We start from the raw sequence: 13,934 nt of genomic DNA on the forward strand, positions 1-13,934 counted from the left end.
TTTAAGAGTTTAAGAGTTTAAGAGTTTTTAAGAGTTTTAGCCAAATGCATTATAATATAGTATAGATATATATATATTCATGAATGCATATAACCACGAAGCAAAGCTAGCTTTGATTTCTCTTTAAATCTACTCCATTTTATTTGTAGCATTTCAAAGGTACAATGCATAAAGCCAAAGGTACGACATCTAAAGCACTGAGAATCCAACTGCAGCAAGAAGGTACCAACAATGGAGTTGATCATCATGAGCCATCATTTAGAGTATTGTATTATGGAGATGCATCAGCAGGATCTGTGCCGTTCATGTGGGAGTCCCACCCAGGTACCCCTAAGCACGCACTCACTGAATCATCTCTTCCTCCTCTCACTCCTCCCCCTTCCTTCCAAAACCACCAATTGAATAAACATTCATCGAAAAGATCCGGTTTTCTTCGGACCGTTTTTCTCGGTTCTTCCCGGAAAACCAGGGCGGCGCTGGCACCGTCGTCGTTTTCATCTTGTTCTATCTCATCCTCCTCTTCTTCCTCCTCATCGTCGCATCTGCATTCGTCACAGTCAACTCCGAAGAGGAAGGCGGAGGTCAGGCGGAGGAGGTCGGCGGTGAAGTTTGGGTTGGAGGAAGATTACGGTGAACATGGTGGTGGTGATGGTTCTCCGACGTCGACGCTCTGCTTTGGCGGTGGACTTAGGAAAGGTTATAGGGTTAAGAAAGTGAAGACGGCGATTCTGTCGTTTGTACGCCATGGCAAGGCATGAGAAGAATTTAATGATCTATCTTTTTTATGTTTATGTTATTAAATAACTGGTTATGTTTCTCAATTTTAAACTGGTTATCATTTATATAAAAATATCAAAATTAATATATATATATATATATATATATATATATATATATCTCCCTTATCTCAACTGTTACAGGTTATTTATCAAATATTTATCGGGTAAATGTTTATCAGGTCACTTATTTTCTAGATAAACATAACATAAACCTATAATATTTTCCGGTGAGAGAATGTAGAATCTTTCCTGTTAAGAGGATATAGAATCTTACCTGTATAGGGAGAAAACTCTTATCCGGTAAAACTTACTGGTTAAAAGACTCTTACTGACAACCAATAATGTTATCTGATAAAGTAACGAAAGTAGTGATTTTGCCAATAAGCGTTTGATAAACAACCCATCATTTTATGTGACTCCGAGATTAACAATCAGACAGATGCTTCAATAGTCATGAGAGGACTTGAATTAAACCTCTGAATTGAACGGCAAAAGAACATGGAGCAGGTGGCCGAGAATTGGTGTTGTCGGTGATATAGTCAACGTCATTTAAAGTTAACAAATCGTTCGTTACTGTAAGAAAAATAGTTTTCCTTCTACACATGAAACTTCACAACAAAACGCTATGAATATAAAAAAAATCCGAACCTTCACAGCAAAAACAAAGTAACACAAATGATTTGTTGTGAAGCTTCAAATATAAAGAAGTGGTCTCACAGATCTTACAAAAACATATTGATCTCACATGATCCCAAATACTTAGTAACTTGTTTTAAATCCATTTAACAATTAGTAAATTTGACTCATTTTCAAATCAACATTTCGTGGCGTGGAGGGAAATGCATTTTTTTTTATTTTAAATATTTGATTTCTTTTTATTTTATTTTGAAAATTGAAAATTTATTAATTGATTCCTCATTTTTGTATTATCTTATCTCGAGCATCTTCGTTTGTTTATCTTTTTATGGAATACATTTTTCCTGGTCATTTCTAGTCTAAATCTACATCAAACATCATCTTTAAATTCATAACTGACAATTTTATGCAATTTCAGTATTCATATAACAAACTTTTAGATACTGAGATTCGAGGGACTGCTTCGATGCTTTTGCTATTAATCTATTGGCTCTCTTTCGATGTCGCTAGTCCGGACATACATTTTCTTTTATGAACACCCATCTTTTCCTTTTTTTTTTTTGGTATTCTAGAAATTTAAGTTAATTATCTATACTATATTATAAAACATTTGGTTCAATCTCTTAAAAACAACTTTTAAAGCTTTATGTAATGTTTATTGATGCATATTACTTAAAGTTCAAGATTACAAGTAAATTGTCCGTATGTACAACTTATTAAAGCTCTATGTTTGAATTTGTGTAACTAACTACAGATAAACATAATCAAATTCTGGATAACTATCTCATTTTAAATATAAAAAATCTAAAATATATTTAGAATAATTATTGAGTTCAAAATACTAAATATTATCTTTATAAAAGAACTAGAAGAGTACTCGTGGAATGCATCAAAAAACATCTTTATTGTTTCATTTTATTTTGTCTATGTTGATGGTTTATGTGGTTTTGAGAAAGATAATATTTTACATTTTGAATAAAATTAAATTTGAAGATATCATAAAAAATTTGAAAAAATATATTGATATTAATATCAAATTAACTATTTAAAAGTTCTCATTTTTTTTAATTAACAATATTATTTTTATAAAAATAATGTTTCAGTTAGAACTCAATAATTATTCTAATTATATTTTAGATTTTTTATATTTAAAATAAGATGTTTGTCATGTATTTGATTATGTTTATATGTAGTTAGTTATACAAATTTAAAAATAGAGCTTTAATAAGTTGTACTTACACACAATTTACTCATAGTCTTAAATTTTAAGTATTATGCATTAATTAACAATACTTCATGAATAAAGAATTGTTTTTTTAAGAGTTTTTGTCAAATATTTTATAATATAGTATAGATTATATTATTAAACTAAAAATAAATGACTTCATTATTAAATCTAAATTAAATTATAATAAAAAATAGAATTAAAGAAATTACACACAAAAAAAAGAACTTTTAAATATTTAATTTGATATAAAAATCGATATATATTTTTTTCAAAATTTTATGACACCTTCAAATTTATATTTTATTTGAAAAAATAAATACATTATCGTTTTTTCGGTACCACATAAAACCACATAAAATCGTATTATAACATCGACGGACACAAAATAAAATAAAACCTTAAAATCGAGATGTATCTCGCTGCATTGCACGAATACCCTCCTAGTCAATTTAAAGTTGGTTTCTTTTTATTCAATAGTCATAGTCTTGTGGAGCTGGTGGTTGTTGTGTAGTTAGTTGTTAATTAGGTTCTAATTTTAGGGATGTTGTCGATAAGTTTTAAATTTAACATTTAAGTTTAGTTCAGTCTTCTTCAAATATGGTTGATGTTTACAATGGCTTTGTGACGAAGTTTTGTGTCGGCATGAGGCATCAATCGATGACTTAATGATAAATGTTTCGACATGATATAGCTTTTCAAGTTAATAAAAAAATGTGAATTCTATTTATACCCTTTTTATAGGGTATGTGACTAAGGGGTTGTTTGTTTACCTCTTAATAATTCCATTAAGAGGCAGTCTCTGAATCGTTAAGAGGTGAATCTTGTTTGACAAATTTTTTTTTGTCTCTTAATGGTTCTAAAACCATCTGAATGATTTTGAATCATAGGTCTCCCTTAACCATTCAGCGCGCTAATTTCGTTGTAAATAATTACCAAACAATGTTATTTCATTTCGCACTATGTCATTGAGAGTCTTTTAATCATTCTGCATCATACTATTCAGCAACTGCCTAACAATCCCTAAAGGTGAGAGTCTCTTATTAATCATTTTATAATAAGGTCTAGCATTGTTAAAAGATGTGTTTTCAAAATGAATATTACAGTTTACAGAACTACAATCTGTCTTTAAAAAAATAATAATAACAATAATAAAATTATGGTATTAAAACATGCGAATAAGAACGTAATTTATGATCATATAAATAAACGGTTTTCTTTTCTTGGTTTTGTATACTGATTATGAATGATCATATGATATCATAATCAAAACCAATTTTAACCAAACATACATCGGATATTGTCATAATACATGATCAAGAACTTATTGTCGTATTTAAATATCTAAAATGTTGTTTTGTTTTATTTGTTATATGATCATGTGTCAGATACTTGTGATATTGACATGATTTATAATAACCATAAGTCGTAAATTGCTTTGTGTCTACATTGTTTAAAAAGGGTCAGCGTTGCAGCCAGCTAGCCACTTGTTGCACTACATGGCTCGAGACATAGTGTTTGTAAGGCATTATTCTTGTTGTAAGTCACGTTTTAAAAAACGTCGTAGCCTAAATATGACTCCAAAAGCTTGAAGCTTGACTCTCATTTGTCATCCCATTTAAAACTCTATGTATTTGTTCATTCAAATGCTAATTAAGATGCTTTATATTTATTAAAAAGTGTATACAAAATGATCAACAAATAACATAAGAATTTGTATATTTATATTTGTTGTATCTATGACTATGAGATAAGTGCGTGTCTATAAATAATACTAGTGGTGTACATGTGCGATGCAGCACGAGTGAATCACAATTCTAAAATATTAGTTTAGCTTTGAATCGTGACTACATGTGGTTATTTTATAGGTCAACTAATATATAAAGTTGAAGGCTAATATGGTGTATAAAAATAATTGCACATATGTTGAGTTTCTAAACCCATATAAAGTTGAAGGGTTGGGGTGGAATACATGCAGGATCTGAAACAATTTCTGATATTGTTGTTTCAAATTTCAGTTTACTTCGAGAGAAAGAAGAACTTTGAATTTGAATTTGGGTTCAAAATAGGAAACAAACAAAGTGTCAAACAATTTTATGAAGACCAAACATACATTTTTCATGTAAATATGACTTACTTAAATCTGAAACTTTGACAAAACAAATGGTATGTTTTAAGCATTTGTACATTATGCACAATAGTTTGTACTTAAGAGATTTTTGAATCTCTTGCATAAATTGATAGTATTTTATGCTTTGAAACTTATAATTAAGACTTTTGATCTAAATGCACATTAATGTAGTAAAGATAGTCAAAGACCTTCCAGCCTAGTGGTAAAGGCTTGGACATGGCATAGTCATGAACCCGAGTTTGAGCCATGGGAGGGGAGTGTTGGCGACATTTAAGTGGGGCCATGTTTAGCCTCCAAATTTGCAGGGAATTAGTCGGGCTTTGGCCTGGACACCCTTACAAAAAAAATGTAGTAAAGATAGTTTAAATTAATCATCTTGAAAAACTGGGTCAGAAACATACAACCCAGTCCAAGTATTGAGCTATTGGACTCAGAACAGCCTAACAAAGCCCAAACACCACCCAAATTAGAATAAAATTTATATTTTATTATAAAGGTACTCGCATAATACAGTGAGATACATCTCAATTTTAATGTTTCGTTTTATTTATTTTTTATCTTGGTCGATGTTATAAAAAACTAAAAAAAAATATTGATATTAGTACCAAAATGACTTTATAATTTATCTTTTTTGTGTATTTCTTTAATTCATTTTTTTGGTTTAATAATATAATTTTTTATAAAGATAATAATTAAGTATTTTGTTAGAACTCAATGATTATTCTAATTATATTTTAATTTTTTTATTTAAAATGAGATGTTTATTCTCTATTTGATTATGTTTATCTGCAGTTAGTTACACGAATTCAAATATGAAGTTTTAATAAGTTGTACTTATGCAAAATCTATTTGTAATATTGAATTTTAAGTAATATGCATTAATATACAATATTTCATACATAAAAATGGTTTTTAAGAGTTTTTGTCAAATGTTTTATAATATAGTATAGATATAGATAGCTATTATTAATATTACAATCAAATTATATACAGTGTGTATCACAGTGTGTACATTGTGTATCACAAATTGTATACATTGGATATCACATCGTATATCTCAGGGTATCACGTGTATACAATAGGTATCAGTGGATATATAGAGAGAATAGTCCTAATTAATACATCACAACGTATATATAGTGGGTATCACAATGAAATGTTCATATTGAAGGAGAGAGGAGATATAAGATTTATAAAATACCTAAAATGCCCTTTAATTAAGATTTAAGTGAAAATTACCAAAATAATTAAAATTTCAAATTTACCATTTTAATTTGTTGTTGAAATTGGATTTCACGGTTATCACAAATTACCGAGTTCTGCGTTGAATTGCAGGTGTGCGTGTGTATGTTTGTGTTTGTGCGCATGCACCAATAACTAAATAGAAACCCAATAAATATTATAAGTCCATGAAAACCAATCTAAACCGTTCAACGAGTTTTATTTCAAGTTATCATTCATATTGTTTCAATATGTTTTAGATTTGTGTATTTGAGTGTGTTTATATATAAACGTATTTTCGTGTTTTTCCCACATGCAAACCAATACTGAACGTTTCATAAATGAAAAAAAAAAGATATTTTATGAACATGTTTGTTTCACATGTTTTCCTTTATGTAATAGCACATGAAAACTAGTTTATAAATTTTTATAATATTTATTGGCTTTGTATATAATTTGTTCTTTATATACAGGGTGAGGTTCACAGGAAAACCGTAAAAATTAAAAAAATTGAAAAATATCCTGATAACTATTCATCTATACAGTATGTACATATGTATACAACTAATTTGTCAAATATAATATATATATATATATATATATATATATATTTTTTTTTTTCAATGTTTTAATTTTTGAAGGGTGAGATTTGTTACTTTGATTGGCAAAGAAAAAACCAAGAGGCGACTTATTTGCCTGAAGATACGGGTCAAACAAGACGCCATTGTGTGTTGTCATTTCCTTTCTTTTTAAGCAACTTTATTATTATTATTTTTTATTTTACATCATATATATGTGTGTATATAAAGAGAGAAATATTTGATTTATTATGCAACCTTTTATATTTATATAATTAATATAACTCAATATCAATCGTCTGCTTAATTTGATGAATATGTTCTTTTTATAAAAGTTTTAATTGTTTCTTAATATAAAATATTGATAATAATTAATGAACCATTGTCATCTTTCATAAATATTCAAATAATAATAAATGAACTTTCATAATTTCTATAAATACCTTAATTAATTGAATTGTATTGGTTGTACAAATATGATTGTGTTTCATTTGAAACGTCCTCTTTTTTTTTTCTCTCTCTCTCTCTATATATATATATATATATGTATGTAGAGGTGAGTTATTATACAACTCTTTACATTTGTATAACCAATACAAACCAATCTCAACCGTCCATTCAATTTGATGAATATGTGATTTCATAGAAGTTTTGATTGTTTTTTAATATAAAATATTGATCATAATTAATGAACCTTATTCATCTTCCATAATTATTCAAATCATAATAAATGAACTCTCATCATTTCTATAAATATCTCAATTAATTGGGTTACATTGGTTGTACAAATGAACATAGTTGTATTTGAAATATACCCTATATATGTATGTATGTATGTATATATGTAAAAATTACCAATTATTAAAAAAAATTGAATAGTGTTTAGAAGTAAATACATGAACGTTGTTCATAAGTGATGTTTATTCATATGCGAACCATGTATCATTGCACATTTATTTCATCTATGAACGAGACTACATAGTGTATGTGTTTACTAAAATAAAACATGAATGTTGCAAAAAAAAAAAACGAGTTTTTTCCATATACACTCTTGTTCACACATGAACAATCCCCATAACTATCGAATACTTGTTCACACATGAACCATTAACCAACAAAAGCTGTAGAAGAATATGATGTCGAGAATCTTGTTGTTGGTCGATTCGATGACGAGATTTCCCGGATAGTTACGTTGTTATTAATTGACAGTTACAAAACATCTCATTGTCATTAATGGACAGTTACAAAACATAGCATTGTCATCAATGGACAACTAATTTTTTCCCCAAAATACCTCTTGTATACATTGTTCACTTACGTTACCCTGTCTATATGTGTAATTATTTTTATTTTATGTCATGAATGATCTCAACCACAAATTTTAAAGATCAATGAATAAGATTGGTTCACAAAGTTAACATCATATATTGTGTTAACAAATGAATTCACCCTCTCACACACACACACACACACATATATATATATATTAAAGATTTATTTTATTTCAACAGTAAGGGAATAAATGATAAACAAAATTTAATATTTGGTAACATCCTACTCGATCTTTCATGAAATCTTTTTTCATGTAAAATTATTTTCTTCCTTTCGTTCCTGGTTTGATGCATTAATTCCTTTAAGCCTTGCAATTATTTCATGACGAACCAAATACATTATGCAATCGTTTCACTAGTCATGCTCAATAACGCCATGAACCAGTTTCACTTTCATGAAACCTATTTCATTAACAGTAATTTTCTTATTTCACCACTGATTTGATGGATTCATTCCTTTAAGCCTTACAATCTTCAAGATTCTGGAGCAGGTTACAATCTTCAAGATTCTGGAGCAGGTTACAATCTTCAAGATTCTGTAGCAGATTAAAATCATTTCCTCGTTTCATCATGCACTTAGTTCATGACGCAYCAAATACAAAATGCACCGGTTTCATTTTYCTYTTCACCAACTAAATGGATCAACTACACAATCAATGCAACARGTTCACCATGAAAATGTTTCGGTTCACATAATTTATTTGCAACATGAACCAGTTTCACGTTCATGAAACCTGTTTCACGTTCATGAAACATGTTTCATTTTTGAATGTTTTTTTGTTCATCTACGATTTGATGATTTCATTATACACTTCTATTGTTTCATCAAGACTCGTTTGCTGATTCTTACAGATTACAATATATGAAATTCCAATTTTTAATATTATAATATAATCAAATATTTAAATGTTACCATTTATACAATTTCCTTTATTACGTTTCTTTAATTAAGATTTATTTAATAGAAAATATTATAAATGACTGAAATACCCTTATTCATTAATTTTAATTAGAAAAAAATGAAAATTTTTCTATTGGTCGAAATTTTTACACGGTTTCTTAGAAATGCACGATTTTCATTTGAACGTGCCCCTATATATATATATATATATATATATATATATATATATATATTTGGTATCACGTTAGACCAGCTTGGTTTTTATGAGACACGTGAGACCACTTTTTTATATTTGAAACTTCATAACAAAACACTATAAGAGTAATATTCACAGTGTTTTTATTGTGAAGATTCGGATTTTTTTTTACCTTTACAGTGTTTTGCGGTGAAGTTTCAAGTTTAAAAAAATGGTTCCATAGGTCTCACGAAACATATTGGTCTCAAATAAAACCAACCCTATATATATTACTAATTACAATTTTCACATCATTTTATTTTGAAAAGTTAAAAAACCCAACACCATCATAAGAAAATTTGGGTTTTAATTGTATTCGACATGGAAACACAAAATTCTTGTTATTTATATACTTTATTTCAATAAACACACTTAATATTAAACAAAAGAGTAAACTACAAATATGGTCCCTGTGGTTTATCAAAAACAACACTTTTTATCCTACAATTTTGAAATTAAAATGTGACAATACAACAAACTTGATTTTATAGGACCCTTAAAATGAAAAAGCGTCCTAAAAGAATACTTTGTAGGACACAAGTTTATAAGACCAAATAAAAAAACGTCATATTTAAAAGTGTTACAATAAGTTTATATGATGCTTTTACACATTTTAACAAATTTATCAAGACGTTTTTAAAATAAAATGTCGTATTAACTATTTTATACAACACTATTTGAAAACGTGTCATATAAAAAGATTGGTTTATAGGACATTTCTCAAAGTGTTCAATAAAATAGCTAATAAGACAATTTATTTTAAAAAAACCTCGTAATTTTTTTGTTAAAACGTCTAAAAACATTCTATAAACTTACTATAACGCTTTTCAATATGACGTTTTTTGGCCTACATAGTATTGTCTTTGTTGTAGTGTGGATCTCGTGGTATGCAAAAACGTCCATATTTCATAACTCCCCCTAACGACTATTAAAAATTCTGTTTTTTTACTCAATAAAAAACTACATAAACCAAAATCATAAAATTGATTTTGATTGGATAAAAGAGAAAAATCGATAAAAAAACGAAAATGTCTCAAATTGAATGGAATTTTTTAACTGTCGTCAAACAGTTGAAATCAAATTGAGACGTTTTTGTAAATTACGATGATCATCATGTAATTTTAAAATTATATGGAAAAATATTATTTCTGACAAATTAAACAAACAAAAACTAAAAAAACATGAATAGTTGCTTAGGTTTACGTTATTTTTTGTAGTTTAAGAGGCCGTTTACCCAATTGCTTACCAGGTAAGCGCTTACCGATAGGAATCAACACTATGTTTTATTTTGATCCGTAAGATTTTAGTATATTAAAACATATCGAATGCAACAATTCAGTGGATAAGCGTTTACCTGTGTAAGAATCGTCATCCTCACTTACTGGGCAAAACTCTCCATCATTCTCGTCCCTCTTACCCGGTAAGATTTTTTACTCTTCTCATGTTCATCGACGGGAAAATTTATCCAGTAAATACTTGCCAAATAAGTGTTCAGTAAACGACCCTTAAGTTTCTTGTAACGAATAAAAAATTGTATTTAACTAAATATAAGTGATGATATTTCTGGCTCTCATGTATTTTTCTAATTCTAGTTCCTTTAATTTGTATTTAAAATCGAATAAAAAGTAAAAAAGATGTGTTACCATTTCTAACAATTAGTAATACTGATTTATATACCACATCATTCGCCACATCAGCATGATAACCGGTCAATGTTTCAACCGAATACTTAAATGTTTAAAACTTTACATATTAAGTATTAAAAATAAATATGTTGTATATAGACACAAACCATTAAAAGGAATTAAAAATGAAAGGCACCACCAATTGAATTAAAAACGAAACCATTGGCTTGCTTTCCCTCCACATTACCCATTCACCCACTTTGATGATCTATGCATCTTTCTCAATAACCTTTCATTTCCTTCATGTTAATTACTTATTTAAATTACATTTCTGAACTTGGTTTTAAATTAACAAAAACGTGTTTAAAAGATTGTTTTATTATACAAACATAGTTTATATCTATATATAGCTAGGCGAAGGATCGTGTAAGAAGCGTAAGAAAAGATCTAAACCATTGATCACTTTTGATCTTATGTCCATCCATGAATTGCACTTTTGATCATTAGTGTTGACATTCAATTAGAATTGATTCAAGGATGTAGATTTGTTCTTACGATTCTCACTATAATTCTTCTTCTCACCGAGACCAAACCCTATATATATATATATATATATATGTATGCATATATTTAGGATTGTGTCTCCTTCAAGAAGAAGTTTTGAAGTCGTTACATGGTCGGACCTTTATAGAAAATGCAGGTGAACATTTGGTTTTATGTGAAAGTGTTATATTTTGTTGTGGAGGTTGGGCATCCAAAACTCTAAAATGATGTCACGAAAACGTGGTTTTTGGACACTAACCCGTAAATATGTATTAATATATGTAAGATCCAGAAACCAACAAGTACAAGAATGTAGTGGAGAAGTAGCTGCCTACAATCATGATTTTTAAAGACAAGCCAACAATTTTAAACACTTTAAGGTGGACAAAAAAAAAAAATTATATATATATATATATATATATATATATGGGTCTAATCAAATGAGAACTAATTAGTTTGATCTTATAACTTAAGTTCTATAAAACGATATATTAAAATACTTAAACGTTGTTGACGTCCTGTAACACGTACGATATTATTGCAATGATTGTTTGAGGAAGTTGCAAGAACAAGAGAGAGCGCGCACACACACACACACACACACATATATATATATATATATATATATAGGGGCCTAATCAAATGAGAAATAATTAGTTTGTGATAACTGTGAGATTTAATCTCAACCACAAATCAATAGATAAATTAGAAAATTTATAATTTTGGTAATTTTTAATTAAAATTTTAATGCAAGGGCATTTTAGGTATTCTCTCTCCTATCTCCTCTCTTCTCTCTCCGTCCTCTGGCCACCGTCCTCCGGTGATAACACAGTGGTATCACAATGCATCTTATATGTGATTGGGTATCACACTGTGGTCGTTTGTGCGGTCGATCAGATATGTAACACAGTGGTATCACAATGCATCTTATATGTGCTTGAGTATCACACTGTGGTATTACCGGATGACGGTGGCCGGAAGACGGGGACGGAGAGAGGAGAGAGGAGAGAAAATACCTAAAATGTTCTTGCATTAAAATTTTAATTAAAAATTACCAAAATTAAAAAAATTCTAATTTATCTATTGATTTGTGGTTGAGATTGGATCTCACGGTTACTACAAACTAACCAGTTCTCATTTGATTAGGCCCCTATATATGTGTGTGTGCGCTCTTGTTCTTGCAACTTCTTCAAACAATCATTGCAATAATATCGTACGTGTTATAGGACGTCAACAACGTGTAAGTATTTTAATATATCGTTTTATAGAACTTAAGTTATAAGATCAAACAATAAAATGTTCAATTGTAAAAGTCTTGTAATAAGTTTATAGAATGTTGTACCAAGTTTTTCTGGACTTTTTAAAAATAAAGTGTCGTATTAACTATTTTATAGTAGATCTTTTTATATGACGTCACTTGTTTCTATAACTTCTGTGTTCCAAATAGTGTCATAAAAAGTAGCTACTACAATGTTTTATTTTCAAATGTCATAAAAAACTTACTACAAGATGTTCGGAAGCCTTAACCAGCTATAATACTGATGTGGTATCTAACTCAGTATTATTTGCTGACGTGATCAATGACATGAATTTTTTTAATCTAAATTAGTCTTTTTTTTTAAATATAAAGTTAGTCTTTAACCGGTTATCCGGAAACTTAAATGTTTAAAGTTTTACATCTTAAATACCAAAATGAAAATTTTGAAAGTACGTTGCTTTTTGATGCAATTCGTCCTCTTTTTCACGATAAAATATTGTTAAATTAAAATAATGGTGGAGTATTCTTCCGTGTTGGATAAAAATATGAATATTATAAATATTAAAATATGATTTAAATATTATTGACTTATACAGTTATTATAAATGTTGAAGTAGTCGTATTTTCTAAAAATTATGAGTTTTCTAATATAAAAAACCCAAATTAATTAAATATTATAGATATAAATAGAATAAATAAATTAAATTTAGCACAATGATTTAACAAGAAATATTAGAAAATTTATTTATTTTAAATAAAGAAAAAGGAATTAAATTAAGAGTACATGATGTTGAGAGAAATATACAAGTAGGTGAGAATGGAAGATGTACCTTTGGAGCTATTCTAAACCTTTATCAATTATTCTATTTATATAACTTAATAAAAATATTTAATTTAACTGTTAATTAATTAGATTTAGGAGTTAATATGAGAAGCGTAAGAAGAGATCTCCACCTTTGATCACTTTTAATTTAATGCATACCCATGAATTGCGCTTTTAAAAAATAATTGATCTGGTGTATCTCACGGCATCTCGATTGATTCAAATGTGAAGATTCATTTTTACTCTTCTCACCATAACTTGCATTCTCACCGAAACCCAACTCTGTTTAATTATGCATATTATATTTTAAACAATGTAAAGAAACTAAATTTGATGTATTTAGCAGCATTGAAATTATATAAACTTTAGAATACCAAATATTAAAAAATAATAATAACAAGACAAAACATTACAATCAAAATAATTACAAGAAAAATGATTGATAAAAGGTGACATGTCGTGATTTGATAATAGTCACTTAATTATAAATTATACGAAAAGGTTTGGTGATTATTTAAGGGGGAATGCTAATGGCACCCCTATCTTATACTAATGGCACCCTTATAGTTAGGTAATCATTTTACTTTTTGTTATTTTTTTATTTTTTATTTCCTTTTGTTGTCTTTTTCCTTTTTATACTAATTTTTT

General features: G+C 28.3%; 1 protein-coding gene across 1 annotated transcript; it reads left to right on the forward strand.

Annotated features, from left to right (window-relative positions):
- Positions 1 to 145: 145 nt before the first annotated feature.
- Positions 146 to 775, forward strand: LOC112501480. The gene has a single exon (XM_025105125.1). It carries the CDS (start codon positions 165 to 167, stop codon positions 756 to 758), a length of 594 nt encoding a protein of 197 aa, XP_024960893.1. The 5' UTR covers positions 146 to 164; the 3' UTR covers positions 759 to 775.
- Positions 776 to 13,934: the final 13,159 nt, after the last annotated feature.

Source organism: Cynara cardunculus (genome assembly GCF_001531365.2).
Source record: "Cynara cardunculus var. scolymus isolate 2C chromosome LG 1, CcrdV1, whole genome shotgun sequence".
Taxonomy (NCBI): domain Eukaryota; kingdom Viridiplantae; phylum Streptophyta; class Magnoliopsida; order Asterales; family Asteraceae; genus Cynara; species Cynara cardunculus.